At 40.5% G+C, this 25,901-nt stretch overlaps 1 protein-coding gene across 4 annotated transcripts in view; it reads left to right on the forward strand.

The window, feature by feature from the left end:
• Positions 1 to 25,901, forward strand: part of WDFY1 (WD repeat and FYVE domain containing 1) — a 48,427-nt gene that overhangs the window by 8,880 nt on the left and 13,646 nt on the right. The window contains exons 3-13 of one of the 4 annotated variants that reach the window (XR_013957347.1): positions 131 to 204; positions 1,465 to 1,519; positions 2,808 to 2,958; positions 5,857 to 5,969; positions 8,625 to 8,751; positions 10,339 to 10,444; positions 12,561 to 12,662; positions 13,425 to 13,555; positions 14,497 to 14,605; positions 15,302 to 17,458; positions 20,610 to 20,729. Coding sequence is in view for 3 of the 4 variants with exons in the window: in XM_080622689.1 (XP_080478815.1) it covers positions 131 to 204; positions 1,465 to 1,519; positions 2,808 to 2,958; positions 5,857 to 5,969; positions 8,625 to 8,751; positions 10,339 to 10,444; positions 12,561 to 12,662; positions 13,425 to 13,555; positions 14,497 to 14,605; positions 20,610 to 20,750 (1,109 nt within the window). In the remaining variant the exon portion in view is untranslated. The other 3 variants (XM_080622691.1, XM_080622689.1, XM_080622690.1) reach the window with 3 other exon arrangements.

Consider the following 25,901-nt stretch of genomic DNA (forward strand, 5'->3'; position numbering starts at 1 on the left):
ATGTATGTAGACTAATTTCAATCAAGCTACTTAATTTTAATCAGCTTTTGTCTTGAGTGAAAAAAAAGTCATAAGTCGTGTATCCTAATGCCTCTGTTTCAATAGCTGTTATGTCTGCCTTTTTTGACAGCACCATGTTCAGCCATGGCTTACCATCATGACAGCAGAAGAATATTTGTAGGCCAGGATAATGGGGCTATCATGGTAAGTTGCTGTGACTTTTCTTCAGTATGTAGATTAGAATTGCTTAGATTGTCTGTGAGCACCAAGTGTTGCTGGCAGCTGATAATTCTTTTTCTTTCCTTTGTTTTTGGAATGCAGCTACAACTAAATGGCTGAACTTCTTGACAGTTCACCTGAGATGTACATGGGAGGACTGCAGATTAGCATGGGTTCTTCTGGCTAGATATGAGCTAGCTACCCTCAAGAAGTCATTGAGCCATTAGTGTAGCAGTGGACCCAAACGATTGTACTTCATCAAGGAATTATTTTGAGGGGTACATTAAGCTGGGCAGAGTGCCATGGTGGTGCACCACAGAGTGCACAGAGTGCACTGGTGGTGCCATGGTTGTGAACTGTAGCTACCTTGCATCTGGCCAGAAGTATGGATCTGCTTGTAGCTCGCCTTGCACATTCCTCTGCATTCTCTTGCTGCAGATCTTTTTGTGATACGGAAATTTCAACACTACCTCTAAAATGACAAGAGGCGGGGCTGGTATCTTTCTGGGAATCCTTCTGTCTTTTATACCATCATTGTAACTGCTTTCACTCTCCTGGAGAGCAGATTACATATGGCAGAACAGACTGAGAGTCTGTATTCTTCCCCTTTCTTTGGCAAAGGAGGGGAATCTTGTGACTTTCAGATGCTTTAATGGTTTCCTTTCTCTGTGAAAATAAGATCAAAATCATAATTGTCTTATAAGGAAGGACCCAGGGTACTTGCATGAGTGTCATAAATAGTGATTCTGCTGATAAGTAGGTGTGAATTGCCTACACAGAACTACAGAGAATAGTGGTTCTAGTGACAACTACTTGAAATTGTAAGCTGAGACTTTTAAAATTTCAGTAATGGATCAAATAGAAAATACTCTCACTTAAATATGTCCTTTATGAAGTCTCAGATACTTAAATCAGAAATACTACTATGTACAATTTTGTTTGTTCCTGCTGGGGCCAAATGAGATCTTATGTCTTCTTGTATTCTTCCTTCAGCAAACTTGATACTGAAATATGCTTGATGCTGAAAGGATGCTCCCTTTGAAAATGAAGTTCACTAATTACTTCATCTCACAGTTGGTGTGTCAGTGTGCTACGGTCCAGCCTCAGAAACCGCTAGTTTTTACTGAGATATGTATGATATTTGCTATGCAAATTCTGGCCTTTGAGGTTACTCTTCTTTTTTGGGGTATCAATATTGCTTATGTTACTATGGTATCTGTTCTAATGGTTCCACTTTGCTTTTAGGAATTTCATATTTCAGAAGACTTTAATAAGATGAACTTTGTAAAGACTTATCCAGGTAAACTCTTAACCACTGTCTACACTCAGATTGGCGTGAAGAGAAGGCATCTAAAATGCTTGGGAAATAGGACACCATCACAGATTAATCAAGTCCAAATATGCTTTAAGTCTGACTGACGTTTTAGATGTCACTTAGTTGGGATAACCGCCATAAGAAAAATATTCTCTTATTGAGTAATCCTCTGTCAGTTGAGTCTGAGTTGCAGTCATTAAGTTCAGTACATCATTAGTCTGCAAGTGTAATGAGCCAGAACTAGTGAGTTCATCTTTGGCTCTTCAACCATAGTTCTATTGCATGAATGTTAGGGTAAGAGCTTTCTAAAGGTGCATATTGGTATTTGCAGTTTTCATCCTCACTTTCCATATTTGCTGAGCTTGGTTACTTGTAGGTGAAGATAAGAGTCCTTGCCTTCTCTGTCTTCTTAGGAGAGCAATAGGGATAAAAAAGATCTAATTTTTCTGGTACATGGGGAATAGGGATTGTTCTAGTATTCATGGGTATGCTAATTTCAGCATTTGTCTGCACATCCTTAAAAGAAATACAAAACTCAATTGCTGGTTAAAATTGGAATATTCATGTGAAAGGCTTGATGGAGACTCTTAAAGACTGCAGATTATGTAGCAAAACAAAGCGCAGTTTGTCTTATGACTCCCTGACACTGATAGAAGCAATGTTCTTGGTTAGGAGAAAAAGACCTTGTTCTTAAAGCAACAAAAACCCCCTTTATCCTAAGGAAGATGACTTGACAGCTCAGTTAAGGAAACTGCTTGCATCTTGGGGGCTGGGGGGCTTCTTTCTAATGCTTATAGCTTCTTGCTTAGTGGCAGCTTTCTTAACAGAGTTGGGTGGGATTTGGTTGCTATCACAAGTAGCAGTTTGAATGACATGGACTAGATACACTTTCAGGTGCTTAAAAGCATGAATCTGAGCATAACTCCCCTGGGGTCAGGAGAAAGAGGCACTTAAAGAGAGCAATTAAGGTTTTTAGATGTGTTACATTATTCCCGAGAAGTCCTGTCCTAACTAGAGGAAGCTGAAGATTTGCCTGCTCCTTAACCAGAGCACCTTGGGTATGTGGGCTGAACTTAGTTTCTGTCTTTGTGGGAGAAAGACTTAAATTAGCTGACTGACATGTTTTTTTCACTTAAGCTATTCAGAAGGCAACTACCAAACAGAACAATGCTAACCTTTTAATTTGTCTTAGAGGCAAGTATAACATAACTGCAAAACATAAGAACACATCGAGTTTTAGGAAAAACTAGCCAGAATCCTGTTTTTTCCACAGCTCATCAGAATCGAGTGTCTGCTATTACTTTTTGCCTGGCATCAGAGTGGGTTATCAGCACCGGTCATGACAAGTGTATCAGCTGGATGTGCACCAGGAGTGGGAGTATGTTGGGAAGGCATTACTTCACCTCTTGGGCTTCATGTCTACAGTATCCTTTGAAAAATGATTGTCACCCTGAAACTAGAGAATATTTTGTTTCTTTAGCTCAATTTGTTCCCTCCTTTTCATATAAAAAGCTAGACTGAAGTATCTTACATGTCTGCAAACCTGATTAGATGTTTAATACCTTTATTTCTGTTAGCTATTGTTAGTTAGTAGGAAGGGGATGTTGTGACCTTGAGTTAGAGAAATCACAGTATGTACTAGTTCCTAATTTTGAAATGTTTGTCTGTAGCATCTTGTGACAGTGACTTTTAGCTATCTGTAGTCTGGCCTGTATACTTCCTAGGCAAGTCGCTTTGTTCAACAGATGCTAGTTTGCATTTGAGTCCTTCAAGAGCATAAAACATCATGAAAACCCTTTGCTTTAATTTTTCTGTGTTTGCTGACATTAATCTTTTCCATCTTTAAGCTATGGGGTACTTTGAAACTTTATTCATTACTAGTAGCGATTTGTCTGTGTGCAGTTTCCTTTCCTGCAGATTGCTTTTAACTGAAACATTTGTAGTTTAAGAACTCTAGTTGTCTCTTCAGTTGCAAGTACTTCAAGCCATTCTTTATCCTGCATAAAAGACTTACAAACCCAGTAGCTTAAAATGTAGTTCATATGTCATGAGCGTGAGTTAAAAACTCATGAGCAAAACTCATAAGCATGAGTTAAATAAATTCTAAAACTATTTTTAGCACTTGTTAATGGTGGCAGTTTAGATGTGGCTGGATAGTAACTGGAGGGACTGGTTGATGTATGAAGATTAATGGCAGCAATGCAGAAGTGGCATGATTCAAAAGCTGAACTACATCTCTTGAAAAAATAAAGACCTCTCTAGAATTGTTATATACCTGTGTAGTGTGAAGAAACTAAAAGGAAAGCTAATTGCTTGGCTGGCAGCAGCAGGTCTAGCCTTCTGAGGTTTCACATCTGTACAGACCCTGCCATACTGACTGAAGAGCTAACTGACAGGTTTGTGTTGTTGCATTGTTCCTCTTTTTTGCTGTCCTTTGAGGTTGTGTCTCACAAAATATTTCATGTACACCTCACCTCAGCTGCATGCAGCACAGAGTGACGTTAATATTGGGGTGGGCGTGTGTGTGTGTGCGTGTGTGTTAGAAGAATAGCTCACAGAACAGTCTGGTGCCTCTGAGTCTCACTGTTAGAATTCATTGGGTTCTATAGCTGATACTATTGCAAATAATGGAACAGTGTATTATGAAAATGGAGGAAAGAATATGACCTTTTCTATTAAGATAAAAATAAATTTCCACTGAAGACTGTGACATTTGAAAATGCATTGTAATTTGTCCTGCCTTTGGACTTATGTTTGAAAGAACTAGGTTTCTGGTGTGTGTACTAGCTGCTGGCCTCCCTATCAGGAGTTTCCTTAGGAGTTGTTAATGATCCTACGTGTAAGCTTCTGAAAACCACAGCAGAGTGCTTATTCTTTACTGGATTAGTGGGGATAATGCTTGCCTGAACTTCCAAGATGAAGAAAGGATCACATGGTCACAGACTTAGTGGATTTGTTGAAAGTGAATTGTTATCTCAAGATTCTGAAGGCTTAAGAGATTTCAGAATCTCATCAGATGGCAAATTTCTGTTTTTTCACTTATGGTGATGAGCTTTTCGGTACATTGACTTTTTAAAGTTTAGTCTTTTCTGTTATGTAGAGTAGGCTACTTTGGTATCTGCTGCTTGTGTTTTTGTGTGGCTCCAGAAGGACAGGTGAGATAATACACAACTCTTGGGTTATGTGGTATCAGCTGTTTGGGTTTTTCCTAGCTCTTGCATATATCCTGAATATCAAAAGTCTTGTAAAGGCAGCAAATTACCTAATTCCATCCAGCTTGCTGGGCTTTAGTTCTGGAGACAGTAGTTTTATAGTTGCAAAACCTGAATATCAGAAAACTGTTACGATGTATAAGATAGCCCAGTATGCCACCTTTTTAATAGATTACATGTTAGAGTGTGGTGTTGCTTTTATGTCACTGTTAAGTAACAGAACTATTTCTGAAATTCATTTTAGTCTTTGATACTGTGCTCAAGGACCTGCATTAGTAAACTTGAAAGTGCAGAAAACAGAGCAAGAAGTTACATGGTCTCACCTTCTCAGTAGCTAGAACGTTTGGAGTATACTTCTACTGTAAGGTAAACTAGCTGTGGAGGGTCAATGTCATTGTATCTTAGTTTTCTAATCCTGAAGGCATCAACTAGTATAACGTGACAGAAAACTAAGAGTCTATAAGAGCAGATAGTAGCACTGGGTAAGACTGAGTGCCACCCAGTGTCCAGTGAGGTGCTCGGTGAGTAGCTCTGCACTACAAGAAGTAGCCTGGGGAATTCTGGCATTGCTCATAGACCATGAGTGTGTTCTGTAAATAGGTGCTAGAAATGGTCTAAATCTTCTTGCCCTGCTTTAAACAAGGGGATGAATTACCTCATGGCTTCTCCAGTGGCTTTCTAAAACTTTTACTCACTTATTTTCCATACTGTTTTACTTGCACATGTAGGGAAGTGTGAGGAGAAGAGAGGAATGAAAAGGGTTTAACTATTATGGTCTCCATTCCGTTTAGAAGTAGTGCCCCTCCTCACTGGCAGAACATAGGAGACTGAGATGTCCTTGATCAGGGTAAGCATTACTTAGCAACAACTAAAACATTGCTGTGTTCTCAAACTAAAGCTGAAAACACAGCACTGCACCAGCTACTTAAGAAGAAGAAAAATAACTGTTACAGCTGAACTGAGGACAAGTAGTTATGTAAATATTCATCTGGCACATTAAATTTTTTTTTTCCAATTTGTTTAAACTCTGTAGCGGACAACTGTGCTATCTGTTTCAGTTCCATAAAATACTCGTAAGATCAAATGAGTCTTCTCCTTGACTGGTTTCAGATATGATCATGAAACTCGGCATGCATTCGTTGGTGATTATTCTGGACAGATCACTCTCCTGAAGCTTGAGCAGAATACATGCTCAGTTATCACAACGCTCAAAGGGCATGAAGGTATAAAGTAACTCTTCCTCTTAATTCCATTTGACCCAGATTATAGTACCCCTTTGTAAATTGGGATTATGAAGTTTGATGTCTACCTTGTAAGGATAGACATTGGGTAAACAACTAGGGCAGGGCAGTAGTTATCAGAAGCTGTTTAGAGCTGTACATACAACTTCTTTAAGAACCGACACATTTTTGTGAGGGGAAATCTTAGCCTTGTAAATACTGTAAATAATGATGTATTTAAATATTTGCAAATATGTAAATACTGATGGGTATTTTTATTATAGATGAAAAATAAAGATATGTATTCAATTAAAAACAAGTTAACCACTAGATGGCCACCTTTAAAAACTTTAGTCTCCCTCCCATTGAAAAAAAGAGATGAGAATGTAGCGGTTTTTTGGTTGTTTTATTTTTTCCTGGAGACCTTCTAGTACTATATAATACCTAGCAACTCCCAATCTAGCTTCTAAAAAGCCACTTAATTCTGCTCAATACAGACTTTGCTGTTCTGATCACTCTTTATGAGACTCTAGTTTAGTTTCCTATGTTTAGCTGAAACTAAGCTATATGCAAGAAATCTAGGGAGCCTTTTAGAATCAGAACTGTCTAGTGAAAGACAGATGTCTCATCCCGTGTAGTATAGCTGAAGTCCTTATATCAAATGAAGAACTAAATAGTCTGTAATATGATGTGGAGCCACTGTCTGATGTAATGAGTAAGGCAAGAATGCAAATCACAGACAAATGTGCAATTTAATAATATACTGAGAGAAATAAACAAGACTTAATGCCTCTTCCCATGTGGTACTGCAACTTTCAAATCAGCTGACTAGTTTGCATTTGAGTAGGGGTGAATTACTCGGAATCATGAGTCTGATCCACTGGAAAAGGCTGCCTTGTTTAATAGCTGTAAGTATAGAGCAGACTTTGTTAAAGCCAAGTAGGCTCCTGACTTACAGATGACTGTAAAATTATCATGCTGGTTTTAAATGCAGGAGACAAGGCAAGATTTTCAAATGATAAATGCCTCTTATGCTTTCAGCTAGAATTTCAGATTACTTCAGTTAAGAGCAAAATAATTCACTTGGCCCTTTACCTCTGTATGGTCTTGCACTAATCTGTTCAAGTGCAACTCTTTAAGTCTGAAAGCAGTATGTCTTGGCACGGCACTGCATATAGTGCGTATTCTGTCAACTGCTTCTAAGCACCAGCTCCAGAGTGCTGTCCACATAGCAGACAACTTTGGCTTATATGTAAGTTCCCCATCTCTATGGGGATTGTGATCCTCAAAACAAGACTTGATTTAGTATAAAAGATGATTAAATCTGAGGGACAGAAACAGGTTTTTCTTCAATGGATGTAATAGTAGCTACTTTTTTTCCTCTGCAGTATTTGGGTAATACTCTTAAGGCCTGGTAACTCTAAACTTAAATGGCATCTATTTCTTCTCTGAGTGCAGCTTTGTTTGCCAGACCTCAAGTCTGGCTTCATTTTATTTCCTTTCTAGCTCTTGCCTTACTGTGACTTCATAATCAAGCAGTGTCTGCTTTGCAGTTTAAATGTTTTTAGTGCTTGTCCTTCAGTGGGCAGCTTCCAGAATTCTCCATATTTAAGCACCTACTCTGTGTAATGCTGAGATAATACTCGAACTACTGTTTATGCTGCAGATGCCCACTGTGCTCTAATACAGCTATTCTCAGATGGATCAGTCTGAAAAAGTCTAGTCCTAAAGGGGGCAAGAATAATATTTTGCTTCAGAGACCTGAAAGGGACTGATTTGGGCTGTAAACTACCATTCATCATGCTTTCAGACTAACAAGTTTTTTTATGAAAAAAAACAAAAAACCAAAACAAAAACAAACAAACAAACAAACAAAAAAAAAACAAAACCCAAACCAAAAACCCCAACCTGAGCAATGGAAGGATGCTTTAAAGGGAAGGATGTCTGAAAAGGAATAAAATGTTCTTGCAACTTCAAAACTGTAGGTGGCATGAGTAACAAAATTACTTCTTTAGTCTCCTGCCTACATTACAATATCCATGGGTTTAGTATAAGGCTGCCACTGTAAGATGACTCTCTGCATAATGAGCTGCACAGCCAGGTTGGGCCTTCTGAAATCTAATTTTGTAATATAGTACATTGTGGGCAGATTTGCTTACAGCAGTGAAACTGTCACTTAGTTTCTTATTCCAACTATTACAACTTTTAAGGTTGTAAATAGTTACGTAACGAGGTTGGTTTAGCTGTGAACACTGCATGCTGTTCTGAAACTGCTGACCCAGCACCTTATTGTGTAGTAGATACTAGTTTCTACTTGGCAAGTTTTAATTCTTTTCACCTTCCAAAGATCACATTAGCCTGCCAGCTCTTAAAACCGACTATCTAAATACAAGGGACAGAAAGACAGTAACTCAAACTTTTTGACTTATGATTTGAATCAAACTTTCTTCTTAGGAATGTTTTGTTCTGTTGTTAAATGCTCTTTGTCTCTCTAGGAGGATTGTATCTTGCTGTTGCCTGATGTTGTTTGCCTTAGGGCTTTCAATCTCTGTTGCTGTAGTAAAGGACTATTTCAGGTTTTACTTTAATGACCCAGAAGAGCATCACTGTGTTGGGGAGTGACCCCCTTAGATCTAACTGCAGAATGTTCTTTCCTAGGAAGTATTACTTCCCTGTGGTGGGATCCAGCTCAACGACTGCTCTTCTCAGGTGCCTCTGATCACAGCATTATCATGTGGGATATTGGTGGAAGGAAGGGACGAACACTGCTGCTTCAGGGCCATCAGTATGTAATGGGGTCTTATTTTTCCTACATGTTCCATAACGAACACAGCGTCCCAGGAAGAGTAAATAACACAGCAAAATACATGAATCTTCTTGCAGAACTCTGAGGGGGAAGAAAGATAGTCAGTACTAGGATGGTGTTACTGATAAATCTTTATTTTTGCTCATGTTAGATACTTTTAAACCATGGTTAACAAGAACATAACATAAAAGTAAGTTATAGAAAAAGATGGATAAAACTCCTAAATCATCTTGTTTGGACTTTATGTAGAAGTTGCATGCTTCTGTATTGTAAATACTTCACTGAGTTGCCTGTGAAGTTGGGGCTAGAAACTATGTATATGCGTGTTGATGTATCCATGTAGAATAAACTTCAGTATTTTGCTGTTCCTAGTCATCTTCTGTCAGTGAGATGATACAGTGACTGGCTAAATCATAAAGATGGTCTCTCAACTTCAGAAAACTATGTTACATCTCCACTATTCTATGGATAAAGTAATTAGTTGTCTGTATTTAATCAAGTCTTTATTTTTACAGAGACACAACACTAGCTGCCATTTTTTAAATCTAGGGCATTAATTCCGTCTGACAGGCAGTTCACCACTGAAGATCTATTTTACTTTAGAAATGCAGTGGTAGTAGAGATCTTGTTTATGTTTAAAGATGTATTTGTATAGTGCATTCTCCTCTTGTCTAATTCCATAGATGTCTCCATCCACCTTTGATCAAGACTGATAGCCTTAGCCCTAGAACTCTTGTTAAATCTTGAGGATTTAGTTTTATGGCTAAAGAACTAATTAATAATAGAGTACTGGTTACAAAAAAGTAACCGAAGTCAGTGACTGGAGGACTTTATACTGCTGTTACTGCTGCATCATGTGTCCTGGTGAAGACTTGTAACCCTGTTAGTTTCTCTTCAAACATCCCACTTAGCATCAGACTTCATACTGAATGGGAAAGTAAGTTCTTTTGAGTAGCAGAATGGCTTTTTTAATTCAACCTGGATGTTGCAAAGCAGTCTAATACTGCTGAGATCCTTTGTTTAGCATCTTAGGGTAGACTGTTATTTTGCTATGCCTTTATTTAGGATTAAATTGTCTTATTGGTGAATGCATGCTTTGCTTTGCAGCTACAGACTTACTGTGATTTGTTAGCAAAAGTGAAAGCTCCATCTGCTTCCTAGCTGTATCTTGAAACAAATATTTCTCATTATTTTTCCAGTTGTCTCTGTTTTGATAACTGGCTTTCCTTGCCAACACAGAAGAGTATTTGCACGCACACTCTGAGGCAGTTGACACTCAGCTCACTGTCAATGCTTACTGCCAGCAAATGTTAACATGGAACTGTTCCTCTGGTATTCTGGTCAAGCCTGTAAAAATGCTATTCTAGGCAATGTCTGGTGCTAGGGCAATGCTCAGGTGACAGCATCTGTTCACTCATCTTCATAGCTCTACTTAGTAGACTTACCAAAGTGTTTGGAAATAATTTTTGTCTTCCTAGGTAGCTTTAAAAGGATAAATCAGGGTTTACTGGGAAACTAAGCTTTGTTTAAATACCTATGGGTAAATAGTGTCTACTTTGTTTGTAGTGACAAGGTGCAGGCTATCTGTTACATACAGCTGACACGGCAGCTGGTGTCTTGTTCAGCTGATGGGGGAATTGCTGTTTGGAACATGGATATCAGCCGAGAAGAGGTAAGATCATAACCAAGGTCAAAGATTTCTTTCTACTTTCTTTTTACTTAATTTTCTTTTTGGCCTCCCCCTCTTTTTCAGAGGCTGATGTGGCTTTCCTTAGTCAGCCTGCAGGCTGATTTTCATACATTACCTGAAACTTTAAGGCTGAATCGTATCACTAAAAACTGCTGTTCTAGTGTCTGTCCATGAACTTCAGAATATAGAGATTCAGTCCCCACACAGCATTTTTTTTAAAGACCTTAGTACACAGCAGCTGAGCCTGGCATGCAGATTCTTTTTGCGTCAGTTCATATCCATCATAGAAGCTGAAAATATGTATGTTACTACTATTTTTGGTTAAACCGTAATTACAGGAGTTAGTTTTGGTTGCTCCCATAAAGCAGTATTTAAGGCTCAGCTCTATTGCTATTCCTTAAATGCAAGTGTCATGGCGAAAAACTATTTTCTTCTTCACCTGAAACACACTGGATGCTGTATGTGAAGCTCCTAACATTTTCAGCATGATCTCTCTTCAAAGCTTCTGTGATATTATGAAACTTTGTAATTGTAAAGAATTGACTTACTATACAACTGGGAAAACAAGATGTGCCTATATCTCTTTTGGATCTGCTCACAATAATTAAGGGATCTTGTAAATAATATACAGTTTTAATACAAGTAAAATAATACGGTTAGCTTAAAACAGCTAGAATATCTCAGAACTCTTTGGAAAAACATAATCAAGGCCAATCCAAAAGCAAAGAAACTAAATGTTTGAAGAATGATGAACATACTTCCTCTGAGCACTAGCTAGTGAGTTATGTTATAGGGCATCTTCAAATATGCACATGAGCCTAGAAGACAGACTTGTTTTGATTAGAAGGAATGGTGACTCTGTGACAGCGTTACTATGATCTTAATCAGTTCCAGCTGTATGTTGGTAATAATGTTGGTAATGTTGGCAGGTTTTTACCTCCTATTTTATGCTGAAATTAAGATGAAAAGATCAGGAAGATACCCTGTTTTTCTGTTAGAGGGAGCCAGAAAGTGGATTGTCTTCTCGAAAATGCTGTCAAGTGAAAACTCTTATTGTAAATAACTGAAAGAAGCAATATGGAACATCTCACCTTGGGGAAAGGTGACTCATTTCCTCTACTCTGCTCCCCACCCCCCATGCTAGACTTGTTACTACCATTTACAGTATTTTCCACTAGTGTGGAGGAAGGAAGAGGATGCAGTCAAGGTTGAAGATGTAGGAAACTGACATCTGGTATTAATAAATATTAATGGTGAGATGGTGGTGCATCTGACAATAGTATTGTTTTATTACTATCAACAATGGATTTAAGTGAATTCAGGAGAAAAGCTTTGTTGTTCCAGCTTTCCTCCTGTCAGGGGAGTCTCCCCGAAACCCATCAGATGTATAAGGATGTACAGAACATACATGTTCTAATTCAAGTCTGTGTACTAAAAGTATTGTGCCTCTCTTCCTATTCCTTACAGGGGTGCTCAGTTAAAGTATCTGAGAGCGTTAAAATGTGTGAAAGCTCTTAAGGATTTTTTTTTGCCTAGTCCATTTATGGCAGGAATAATATGTTGGTGAGAGAAGGGATGATTAATGAATGTGTGAGCAGGATGGAAAATGCAAATGAGTTCTTAATTATTTTAAACTACCATCCTAGGGAAACAAAATATGTTTACTTCCAGAATTTACTTCTGGACCCTGCCTCTTTGAGAGGATGACTGCCTCATATCTTCTACAGTTTGGATTACACTAGCCCTTAAAGATCATCTAGTCAACCAGAGCAGCAGTCTTTGAATGCTTGCAGCAATTTTAATAACTTTGATGTTTAAATTAGGTTTCTTACTAAGGCAGTAACATAACTCACTGCTGTAGGCTTAAAAAGTATAGGAGGTATGTAGGTAACAAATAACTGTACTCTTGGATTTGGAGTCTTGGCTTTTGTACTAAGCTTCCTATGTGCTATACCTTAGTCAATCTATTGTAATGTCCAGAGCTGAGACAGGGCATCTTTCCAAACAAAATTTTACTTTATGTTCTTAAAACAGACTTCTTTGACTGTTGTATGAGGAAAAATAATTCTGATTGCTTTTATCTCTTGCTCTTTTGTAGGCTCCTCAATGGCTAGAAAGTGATTCCTGCCAGAAATGTGAACAACCTTTCTTCTGGAATATAAAGCAAATGTGGGACACAAAGACATTAGGGTTGAGACAGGTGAGATTGCTGTTTTGAGTGCTTAGCTGGATTTCAGCACTTAAGCAAAATGCAAACAGAAAACTACTAAAGCTGTTAGATCTTTTAAACTGTTGGTATTTTTGCTGCTTTGAAGTGAGGGTTTATTGAGAAGTCACAGCTTCTAGGCAGTGCTAAGAAATTTCCAGATTCTATGGAAAGTATTACATCAAACTTCCATCACGGGGCAAAGCAAGTTGTGTTGTCAGCACTTTGTTGGATTTCTCTGAATACGTCTATGCACTGGAACTGTGGACAGCTAATCCTCAACTGTTGTGTAAAGCGGCACACAATGCCCCATAACTGAGCAAGTTGCAGCCTAACATTGTAGGGTTCTAAGTTCAGTGAAGCAGTGATGGCCCTGTTTTTACAGTCTAGAATGTAAAAGTTTTGCAGATCGCTTTCTTTTTGGAGGTACTGGACAGGCACCAAGGCACTTATCTGTTTCTGACTTCCTTAGACTATTATTCTTGGTTGCTTGTTCAGCCCTTTTTTCCCCTGCTCCCAGAAGGAGCTTGCAAAAAGAGGAGAGGATGGTCGGGCACAATATGGAGGTAAACCCATTAATAGCCAAGAAGATTGTACAGAACTCAAAAGTCCTTAATCTTTGACCTAACAGAAGACTTCCTAACAGGTTGCTTCCTAACAGGTTGCAAACCAGAAGCTGTGTTGGTTTTGTTCAGTGAGTGTTTCGTAAGCAACACAACAATAGTGATTTGTTTGTTTTCTTCTTCCTCCATGAAGCATCATTGCAGAAAATGTGGGCAAGCAGTGTGTGGCAAGTGCAGTAGCAAACGGTCAAGTTACCCAATCATGGGATTTGAGTTCCAGGTCCGTGTCTGTGATTCCTGTTTTGAGTCAATCAAGGATGAAGAGTGAGTATTAAGGAATAGTAAACTAAAGTAATACTGCTGAGGTATAGAAATGTTTGTGCTTGCTCCATATCCACACACAATGCTACACTGTGTGACTGTTGACCCTCTGCTGCTAGGCCACCTTTTCCTTGGGCACTCAAAGCACTACAATAGCAGAGATCCCTCAGCTGACACTGCAAACTGATTTTGATTAGATGTGGTATTACAACTTTTTTATCTACTCTATTTCTTATTTTCCATGAGCCCGGATCTAGAGCTGAAACATTTGTCTCAAGATTTCTGTTTAGCTAAACGCTATTGATGGCACATGGATTAGTTCATATATACTTACTGAAAATTGCTTCTATGGGGATATTCTTCACAGCCCAACATTATTTTTCCCATGCAAGCGAAGTGGGTTGAACAGTGTTTGCTGCCTCATTAAACTGTTTTTAGCGATGAAGGAACTCTGTTTTTTATCTTGATAAGAACAGCACTTCACTGTCTGGTTATCTCCCTGGACACATGGTGTGCTAGAGGACCAAAGTAACCAAATGCCAATTTTGGGGGTGTTTGGTTTTTTTGTTGCGGTGGTAGTTGTTGGGTTGGGGGTTCTTTTTGTGGTTGACTCACTATAGCCAAAGGAAAAATGTAGCTGAGCTTGACTTAATAACCAATAGTAGAATTATTTACTAATGCACTGTCCCACTTCTGCTCTGGTATTATTAACAGTCAGGTTGCAGAAGACTAGGAAATGTCACACCTGTATAACTACACACACAATGCCGTAGTATGACTTGCTAATTTAATTCTGTCCCTTTTAACATGGCACTGCAGTTCTCAGGACTGATTTGTTAGTTCTTGAGCAACTTTATTTTCTTCTAAGTTTATTTTGCACTGCTATAACGATGCCATCAAGCTTCATCTGACAGCTGGCTTTCATTTGAATTGTTCTCATGCAGCCGTACTTCCTTGGCAACCTTTCATGAAGGAAAACACAACATTTCACACATGTCCATGGACATCTCTAGAGGGCTAATGGTGACTTGTGGGAGCGACCGGATTGTGAAGGTATTCATGTACCTTTTTCCTGCATTTATTAGAGATACTTAATAGAGGACTAATGTTTGTATATACTTTTTTCTTTCTGACAACTGTTGCTACGAAGTTAAAACAAGATCAGCAAGAATCCTGTTTGTTGCAGGCTGTTCTTCTTGCAGCTGAGTGACAAAGTCACCTAAAGTGACTCCACTTTATGGAGTTTAGCTGTCAGAGCTGGAGTGTCCTCTGGACAAACAAAGCAGTAGGAGAATGGCCCAGTAGCCTTAAAGGCACAGATGGGATGAAGCAGACTTCCTTAACTCCAAGCTCCCTGGCTCCTTAGACCATTGCAACTAAAAGCCCTGGTCATGAGACAGGGCCATGGAAATCGGGCTGAATGTAGAATCTTGATGTGCTTCAGATATACATCCACCATGCATGTCAGAACTGGGATTGTTCCAGTCTACGCTGGTTTTGTGTAAGCCTGTTTGTAACAAACTGCATAGCACTTTTTAAAACACACCTACAGAGAACTGCTACAAGGCTCTCTTGAGCCCAGAGTTTGACTTTAGGTTTGTAAGGCTGTTGTAACTCTTTGGCATTTTTCTCAAGTATTTGTTACTTTGCCTCCAGGGAGGTATCTATGTTTGCTTTTGTGCCTCTTACAGAAATAGCTCTTGGGTCTTACGATAATGCTGTGTAATTCTCTACAATATTTTCTTCCAGATCTGGGACATGACGCCAGTAGTTGGTTGCAGCCTTGCAACTGGCTTCTCTTCACGCTGATCTCATACATGACAGGTTTATGCACCTTATGTACAGCAATATGCACCGAACGGATGGAATTCTCCTTACAATTATTACCGCAAACACTGGCCGCTTGATTCTTCTTCTGCTGCTGTTCCAGGATGGACAGTCACCTTTGTAGAGCACGGCTTTTCTGTTGGGCTCACCAGGAATCTCCTTGGTGTGGAAGTGCAGTTTTGCAGGCTCTTGGACTAACTTAAAATGGCTACTGGCAATATGACCCCTTGATGAAAGGACCTGTTGTTTCTCAGTTTACATATATAGTGTTAACAGTGTGCTATCTCTGCTGATATATCTTGTACAGATACCTTGTAGCTAAACCATTATCTGAGTAAAATGAGTGTAGTAAATGCAGTTTGTGCCAATAGTAAAATAACTTATTCTCTCTTCCAAAAAGCAGTTCTGTAGAAATACTTTTGAGCAGTCACTGTCTAAACTGCCTCGAAAAGGTATGATGGTTATTCCTATGGAAAGAGGAAAACTTCAAAGTGGCACGTAACTTCTTTCAGATGAGATAGTTGGAGAACCTTTGATCACACAAGATTTCCTTTATTGGCTTTCTTGTAGTGTTTGTCTTCAAGTTCATTCACTAGTGAAATCATTTTTGTGGGTCAAATGTTCTATTTAGGTAGCTGGTGAGGCTTTGAACAATTCTAGGCTCTTTAGGTAGTGTTTTAGCATAGCTAATAAACTTCTCTCATTCTTACGAAAATACGCAGCCCAGCTACTCTACTCTACTCTAAAGACAGGCCGTAGGTATGAGCCATATAATTTGGCAACTCTATAATGCTGTTAGAATGGGAAGCTAAGCAAATCTGCCTTGTCAAATATAATGGCTAAGAAAAATATGGCCAGCTAAATTTTAGAGACTTTTTTTCCCATGGAAAGGCTGATGTTTCTTTAATGGTAGGGAACCTGTATCTCGCAAAGTGTGGCATAAATTCAGATGCTACCTTGATGTTGCTTAAAATGGATAAATACAGAGCAATAATTACTGAGGTACAGAACAGCTGCTTTTTTGCCCCTGCACTTAAGTGTGCTGATTCCAAAATACTTGTTGATCGTTTTCTGTTTGAAAGCAGAGAAGTATAAAGAAGAACTGGGAGGGTTTTGTGACCGCAGTTGGCACATACAGAAAATAATTATTGAGATATTGTCAATAAATTGGTGTGTCAGCTGTGTGAATTTCCTACATTTGGATATTGCAAGGAGAATTTACTTCGAAGCTTCTGAAGCTGAGGTAATATGTCACAGTTTCAAGCTTGGATCTGTTTAGATTTTTCTGAAGACAGAAGCATATGTGTGAGGACAAAAATTGTGGGTAGGTCAGCTGGCCTGGAATACGTGGTGTTGCACAACTGTCAAAGATAATAGGCTCTTTCTGGCAGAGGACTTAAAGGTTAGATTGTGCTTATTTACAGCAACAATCAAGTGGTGCTATGAGTGTTGGTGAATTCAAGTCCTAGGTGTGTAACTTTATACTAATAACCTTCACTGGACCATGCTGTAGGCTGAAATAGATGAAGATCATGGTATTGTTAATATGTCATGATTCACTTGCATTTTAAGCCAAAAAGCTGATAGTCTCCAAAGGGCATTAGACTCTAGAATATGTTACTGTTATTTTGAATCTGGCTTTGTCTGCTTTCTGATGGGCCTTCTCTGGAAGTTTGGGGAAGAGTCTTTTAATTTGCTAGGCTTATTGGGCCACTGAAGAATAAATAAGTCCCTCTTTTGTGGGCATACCAAAACTTGCCGCCAGTTTGGGATTGGAAACTTGTCGTGCTGATTTGACTCATGCCTTGCTGCATGCTTAGTGTTTTTTGTGAAGGCTTATTTCTAAGCTGTTGAGAGAAAATCAGCTTATACCGGAAAAAAAGTTGCAGCTTTCTGCACTGAAGGCCTTCACCCTGTAAATTAGAGGGGAGGCTGGGTGAATAAGCCTTGACAATGCTCTGCATTCACTTTCAGACTTCTTCATATCTGGCTCTGGAAGAAAATAGAAGCCTTCCTCACAGTGTGTAAGACAGAACATGAATTATATTGCTAGAACTGCTTAAGATTCTACTGTGGTAGGTAAGGAGGATCTAGGATCAAGAGTTAAGTTGGGAGATTGATGTAGATATGGGAGGAATAGCAGATTTTTCAAACTAGATGTTCTGAAACTTACACCAATGATACTGAGGTGTAACTCCTTTGCAGCTAGCACTCCTGAGCTTCAGCATTTTTAGTTACGATTAGTCAACGTGCCCACTGCTTAGCCTGCAGCTCCCCTCTTCCCTGTGAATACTTCCTCTACTTCTTCACATTACAGTTTTGTCTCTAGATAATATATTCTCTACTACATATTGTTAAACCTAAGGAATCTATTTTCTATAATTGATATACTTAAAGATAGCGTCAGTTTAAATAGAACAAGACAATTATGGCTGCTAAATCATTAGTCATTTAAGTATACTCTTGGTGTTGAATGAGTAATGCTTACAAACCACTAAAGAGATAGTGTTTTGTTTATAAACAACTATTTTGAAGGGACACATATGCTCTCATGAATCTGAACATCAGCTGTAGTGTGCAATTACTGCAAAGGCTTGATCTGAAGCATTTCTAATCTTGCTTGTATAACCTCCTTCACTGGGGCAGGGAAAGGGAGCAAAGGGTACTAATATGTGCTAATTCTTTACTAGTTGTATTTCTGTACCCTGCGTAGTTAAGAGATGCTAGATAAATCTGCCCTTGCTCCTTCTTGTCTGTTTTTTAAACTTTGATTACACGTATAATAAAATATTTCTTGATATTCACTTAGTCTATTTGAATGATCCATCTTTTCTTCCATTCTGTGAATGCACAACCCCCATTGTATGCTCTGGCTCCTCCTTTACATAGCCTGTGTCCAAATTCTAGGTTGGAGGGAAAGCTTGTCGTATGTGTTGTATTTGGAGCTGAATGAGCTGCAGCAGTGGGGTTAAAGGCCCAGGATGAACCAGTGAGCTGAGAGACAAACAGCTGCTGTGTGGTCCCAGCTAGGGATGTATAACCCTATCCTGTATCCTACTTGCCGACTCATACAGACCTCTGGTTCATCTGGTTCCTCTTCAGAGGTCTGCAAAGGTTCTTACAACATAGAGTATCAGAGGATCAACCCCTTCCCTGAGATCCTTTGGACCTGAGGTATTACAGAAATACTAATTTATACTGGAAGGGATAATCAGACTATAGTATGATATATACAGAGGATATAAACCGCAGCCACAGGAGGTAGTTACACTTGTCTCATGATCCTTTCTCACAGAGCGAGGATGGGAACAAGCTGGGAAGCATCCTTATCCCTCAGTTACACACAGCTTTCACAGGCTCAAATACAGCACTGGCTGGCTTTGTAACACTTGGAATGTCTGCATGCTGGCCAGTTAATGTAGTATAGCTCACTGCTTCCTTGGGAATTCAGGAGCAATAGAAGGAATCTGAAGGGGTTTCACAAACTCTTTCCATGTCTGAAGGCTGGCTGAGTAGCCTGCATGCTATATAATGCTGTAATTTTACCTTTTTTAACAAGACACATGTCATTTTGTTCAGCTTACACTCCTCATCTTTTCTAAGGCAAAATACCTTGTTTTCTACTTCCCATGAAAACCTGACTGAAGTCAATGAAGCTGTTACTGATGTGTAGTCAGAAAAGCCTATTTAGATGTTCATGTAGACCATCTTACAGAATGTTTCAGATAAGGCATATGAACTCTAGATTTAGTTAAATTTAAAACGTTTGAGAACTGCAAATGGTGTCCTTGTAGTGAAAGCACTAAAATACGTGTGTTGGGTTTCTAAATGAGAATGCGTAATTGATCATTGCTCGCGTTCCTTATGTTGCAAACTTAGATTTCAGATAGCTGTGTGGCAGGTCTTAGCGATGTTTTGGTGTGGAGTTGACTTTTTGTCATGACCAACCATCTTTCAGGGAGTTGTAACATGGCCTTTGAAGCCTTTCTGTGCTTCTCTAGTGGGTATAAGGCAAGCATTCTCAACGATCTCTTCAGGGACTGCTACCAAATGATCCCACAAAGTTTTTGCCCCTTTGGAGGAAGTAAGGGCATGATCTCTAGGCAGCTATGTGTGATCTGCTAAATTCTTTTAATATGTACAAGCTAATAGTCGAACAGATTCAAAGACAGTGTTACTGGTTTTATCACTTTGCAATGGAAGAAAATATCAAAATATCAGTAATAAAATTTAGACAATTCATTTTCCATAAAATTAAATATTTTACCAAATAGTAAACTGAAATATATGGAGTAATTAGAAACTTTGCTTTCTGCTTGTATAGCATAAGCCTTTTTCACCCCGGCATACAGGCAGCTCAGACTTGCTGTTACTAATTGCCCTCCAACTCACTTGTATACCTAAGGTCTCTTACCAGTTTTACTATGTAATCTGTGCTCACACAGGGAAGTTGAACCATATTCTTTGACTTACTCTCCATGTGTTACACTAATTTAGTGGGATTGTCTTCAGGATATTTGATATCTTCATTTGCAAATTGTCTTTTGTCACAAAGATATGAATTGCCTTGTATCTAACTGTTATAACTAAATTCCTAAGTCCTGTCAATTTTGTATACAAAGACCCTGGTGCACTATGAATCATGCTTTCTGTGAGGCACCCAGAGGTTTAGGTATCTTAGCATTTATCCAGTTCAACCTAAGATAAATTTATGTGGAAATACAGGTTGACTGTAGGAATTCCCATCTGTATTTCTATATGTTTTACATATTTTTATATTTTTCTATTTTTCCTCTGAAATGCTTTATATTACACTGTTCTTCAGGAAACTGACTTGCAATAGCAAATGTTAGAGGTGCATGCTTTTCTCTCCTATACCTTGTTCAGAGGGAAAGACACAGAATAGGGTTTAACTTGCTCCTAGCTTTACCTTTATAGCTGTCAAATAAAGAAGATGCCATTACTCTCCATTTCCTATATTGTTTTTTTCTTTCTGAAGCCTGTTTTGCTTATGGTTTCAGCTGCTCTCAAAATCTATATGCATGTATCTGTCAACACTCTTTTAAGTTCTAATGAACTGAAGTGTACCCCTGTGTTGTTGATCAAGAATGAGCGCTGCTTGCTAATACTTCTTGATGTTGCTGTTGCTAAGCTGTAGCTGTTTTTCTGTTCTAGTACTGCACTATGTCTTTTCTCTGTTCTCATTCGTTTCTGCTTCTTTCTCTCTTAGTTTATGGCTCCTTCTTCAGGTTTCCTCTGCAGCATTATGTCCATGTTGGACTTCAGCTCCTTGAAACAGGTGATGGCAGCTCTTGAAGCACAACTGAAATGCTTGCCTGAGCCTCCTTTGTGGTCTGTAAGAGTGAGCTGAATTAAGGATGACTGAGACAGCAGGTGTGGAAGGTGAGTGCATTTTAGGCCATTACCTCATTTCACTTACAAGACTCCATCCATTTAAATACCCATAGCAATGCAGCCATAACTTGCTTTTCTGTTTAGTGTAGCCTTTTCAGGTTGGAAACTAATACTTGGAAAGCCACTACCTCTTACCACCCTGACTGTGCGGTGTTCCGGCTAAGTGGTGGACACCAGTGTTCTTAACCTTGGTGACTGGTAGGGAAGGACTGAGGATCAAAAGGACTGTCGATAGTACTTACAGGTTTTGAAGAATGTCAGGATGATCTCTGTAGGGGTAAAGAAACGTTGCACGTGTCTAAATGGTGTCTGTGGGGCACTCACTTTAAAACTTCATCTCATAGGCATCTAAAGGAGGAAAACAAGACTGTAAATTGTGTTCATGACAGTCCATCTATGGAGAAGAAATGCTAGGAGTGTAAGAATGCTTACAGGCAATGAGGGATGTTTCAGTCATACTCCAAAACAGCCGTTCTCTTGTTTTATGGTGTGAATATACCAACTGAGCACTCTGCTGTTTCAGAAGCATAGTCTTTGAATATGCTTAGATTTTACAGCCAGGATGGAAAGAGGAAAAGCGTGAAAGAAACTAAGGGAAGGTGTAGAGGGCAACAAACTGAATGGCAGTATGGTTAAAGTATGCAGAGCCTTTATTTAAAGGGTTCTAAGGAAGGACACTGAATTGAATAGTTGGTAAATCCAACTGAACACAAGAGGGCTACAGTAACACATTTTCTCTTGACAGAGAATTCTGGATGGAGCTTTGTTAATGTCTGTCTACCTTTTGGCCTGCTCTTAGTTCTATGTAGCTGGGAAATGAAATAAAATGCTACCCTTTACTTTTGTACACTTATCAGTTCAGGCTATAAGGGCTTGCAACTGCTATTTTTAACACTTTTCTAGTACTTTAAACTGCTGGGATTACTTCCTGAACATGCTGTTGCTGCTGATAAGGTACCAAAATCTGTGGCACAGATAGTTAATTAGCTATGTTCTCCAGTGATATGAATGCTTTTTTCTGCACTTAAATTATGGAGAATCCAGATTGTGTGAGCAAATAAGCAAAAGGGAACATTTGTAAAGCAAGGCAAAATTGTCTGGAAAAGTACAAACTCCTGCCTGGTAACCAAGAACAAACGTTAGATTGCTTCTCTATTGATCCGAAGTGCAATTAAAAGCTACCTCCTGCAGCTGAATTTAGATTGGGCGTTTAAAGTTTTCTCTTTCCCCTACGGATCTAATATCAAGTGGAAAAAAACCTGCACAGCAGACCTCCTGTAGAGTTACCAAGTACAGTGTGCATCAGTCTGAACTCCTGGTTCCTCACAGGGCTGCTTACTGCAGTAGTCTATGGCTCTGGGTGGCTGGTAGCGGTTCAGTTTAGGTGCTGAGAAAAGATGCTGAGACGTGTTGCTAGAATCAGTGTAAATGGCCAGTGATCTGCTTCATTTACTGTGGTAGAGTCAGTAAAAAGGCTTCTTTCTGCAGTAAAAAGGTCTTTTTCAGAAGGGATTTTTTGGCAGTTTTTTAAAAGGAGGTGAGAACTTTATATTCTGTTCTCTCCCTGCTGTTCTTTAGACAGTGGTTTGTGTCTTAATTGGAGCTGTCAGGATTTGTTTGTTTTCCTGGAAACATACATGAATATAACCTCCCAGTCAATTGCAAATCATTGGTGAATGTATAGCTTTACTTATATGCTCCAGTATTAGCTTTTGCAGTCCATAAAGCTTTCAGAGATTAGGAGGGCCTAAGACAAAGGTTGTTGCAGTTTTAGGCATCTGGCATTTCAACAATTACTTCCTTTCAAGTAAATCATGTCTGAGCTCACTGAAACGTACACCTAGGAGACAGAGAAGCTCTTACAGCAGCTTTAGGCACACAAGGCTCACTATAACTCTTGTGAACATTTTCTACTTCGGAATGCAACAGGCTGCTAGAAGAATGGAACATGAGCAAAGAGGATGTAATACATAGTAGCATGAAAAAGCTGCTTGCCTCACTTGAAAACCTTTTCAAAGGGCCCTCATGAAAGGAGTATGAGCATTTTCCTCCAGGCAGGGACAGAAGCCATATGAGAAGGGTCTTAAAGCCTTTTTGCAGCCCATTTGAGTTAGAGATATAAATTTGCCTTTCTTTGCAAGGTTTTGTGTTCAGATTAACTGGGCCTAAGGGAAGGACCCAATATTTTTCTGGCATAAGATCACCCCACCAGTTCACCTGGCACACCAACTGTGTGCCACAGCTGCCTCCCCCTGCTCCCATTGTTGTGTGACACTGATAACCATCAGTAGTTCCTACCTGGGGAGTTTGAGCTATCTTCTTTATCATAACATTATGCAGGCACTCAGTGCTAGTGATGGAGAGACAGGGAGGGGAGAATTCCAGCTCCTTACTGCTTCTAGTTGGCCAGTGATTAAGTATAGCCTGGCTTTCTATGCTGGAAAACATCTAATTTAGGCATGCTCCTGTATCTGTTTGTTTCTTGTTTCTGTTGGGCAGCAAAATCCTGTCTGCTAACCTGCAAGATTGGCCATAGTGAGTTGACATTGGCTACTGCTGCTAATGTGCACTGTATGCATGATGTGTTTGCTGCTGCTGCTTTTTTTTCTGATGTACTTGCCAAAAAACAAAAGCAGCAAGCTATTTCTCTTGGGTTCATGGGCTAATTACTTCACATAGAAAAGTAAGGTTACAGGGGGAGCGGTTGTTAAGCAAAAAGAAGTTACTGGCCATCACCAAAGTAAATTACATGGGTAAAATGTAGGCTGAACAGAGGTGTTTTCATGGAACTTAGGGTTGTTGGGTTTTTTTTGGGAAGGTGTGAGGAGAATGTTCATCCCTTAATTTTGTATTAATTTTGGAGATGAAAGTGTTGATGCCCCACATCTGTAGTACAACTGCACTATGGTGTCCGCATTCTTGCATGTTAGGCAAATCCAGTTCTAAGCATTCACAGAGACGTGGCTTCCCCAGTCGTGCAGTGGTATCTGTAGACTCTCCTCATTTACCAACAGCGAGGATCATTTGAGGCTTAAGTGCAAAGCCAGCTCTCTGTTCTGCACAGGCCACAATGGGCAGAGCAGGGGGCTGCAAGAGACAGGAGCATGGCCGTGGTCATGTGGAAGCTAGATGTTTACCTCCTGTGAAGGCATCATGGGTACTGTGGCACTTGGTGTGGCCTGTTGACTGGTTCAGCTATCTTTCAGAGAATCTAGGGGAAGGTTTTGTTCTGTTTTAACAGATGCTGATAGCAGTAAGCATGTATTTGACAGGTTTACTGAAGGCAAGATAGCGCACAGGAAAAACCAGCGAGGCCAGTGCTTTCTGGCAGCATAGTGCAGTGTGTGCTGCACCATCTTGATGTGGTCTGTAGATAGTGCTGCTTTATGGGCCCAGGACATGTACTCAGGAAGTGACGGGCCAGAGAGAAATGAGCAGATGAAGTATAGGTGAGATCTGTAGGCAGCTGGGACTTGTACTTCTTGTGTTGTGCACTTCAGAAGTGGAACCAGAGCACTTAGCAGCTGGCACATGTGTTGTGCTGCTTGGCAGGACGGAGCTGGAACTTACAGAAAACAGAGCAGAGCAAGCACTGTGAACTGCTAGCATGTCTATCTAGACCAAATTCTTCACGATGAGGGTGGTGAGACAGTGGCGCAGGTTGCCCAGAGAAGTTGTGGCTGCCCCATCCCTGACAGTGTCCAAGGCCAGGTTGGACGGGGCTTTGAACAGCCTGTTCTAGTGGAAGGTTGGAACTAGATTATCTTTGAGGTCCCTTCCAACCCAAACCATTCTGTGACTCTGTAAATCAAAGCTTATGGAGGGCAGAGAGGAACAGGGTCATGCATACTTATGGAAACATGTAAGTTACCTTCACACTGTTAAAGGAGCACACCCTGCACATGTTCTCTGCTCCTGTAAACAAGCATTTCTAACTGGGAGCCCAGCTCCCCTCTCAACTTTGCACGAACAACTGCTTTTGACCAAGGGACCTTTTCCACTTTGCTGAAGCCAGAGGCTGAAGAGGGGTTCTGCTGGTGCCAACCACTGGCACCACAGTGTGCCCTGGAGTCCCTGAGCTCCTTTGGATTTCCCTTTCTTACTGATGACTCAGGTGCATCACACAAGAGCAGGGCATCAATCTGCCCAGAGCAAATGGGAACCATATCCTGTATCCAGACACACCGTGCTTGGGGCTAGATGCATGCTATGCACTGCAGAACATATCTTCCTTCGACTACAAACATGGGACTTAAACATCCTAAGTCTTCTCATGTTATGCTCATGTGGTGGTTTGCATCTGAATCAGACTTCTGGTAAGAGCTTGAGAAGCCTTAGGCCTAGATTTAGAGCTTTTGATTCACGTGCTGAGTCTGTGGATGCTGCACATTTTTTGGCAAGAGCTGCTTATCAGCAAATCCCTGCCACAGGTTACAGGGGTTTGCTGAGCTACCGGCAGAGCTGCTCCTGTTTTGCTCCCTCCTCCAGCTCTGTCAAAAGACACAGGTTAGTGAAGCCCAGCCATTTCAGATATTTCAACTATCTGAGTTTCATTTTGATAGAGATGGGCTGCAGAGCAATCGTGCTGGTTGCTCTACCACAGTGTCTTTAGTGTGTGAATGCTTGGAAGGGGAGCAACTAGAGCCGATGGAGGACATGAACTGCGTTTTTGTTTCACTGTGGTGAGAAAGGCACCTTTTGAGTGGTTAACACCTGCACAGGGTCTGGGTCACCCCATGTGCGGGGATGGGCTCTCTGCAGCCCCTGCCTGTCATTGGCACCCTCGCTTCCCACAACGACCGGCCTGTGAGGAGCTGTCCCGGGGCCCACCCGACGCCGCCGGGGCCTCTGTCTCCCATCCGACGGCGGTGCCCGCGGGGAGCCCCTGCCGGCGGCGGGGGGAGGGCCCGCGGAGTGCCCTTTCGCGGCATTGTGGGAAGGCGCGATGCGGCCGGGGCCTCACCTGGCGCGGGGCGGGGAGGGAGGAGGGCAGGAGGGAGGCGGCCGGCAGCCAGCCCGGCCGGGCCGGCTCCGAGGCCGCCGCCGCCACGCCATGGTAAGTGGGCCGGGGCTGCCCCTGCCCTGCCGGTGCCGCGGCGGGGCCGGC

This window comes from Psittacula echo (genome assembly GCF_963264785.1).
Source record: "Psittacula echo genome assembly, chromosome: 7".
Lineage (NCBI taxonomy): Eukaryota > Metazoa > Chordata > Aves > Psittaciformes > Psittacidae > Psittacula > Psittacula echo.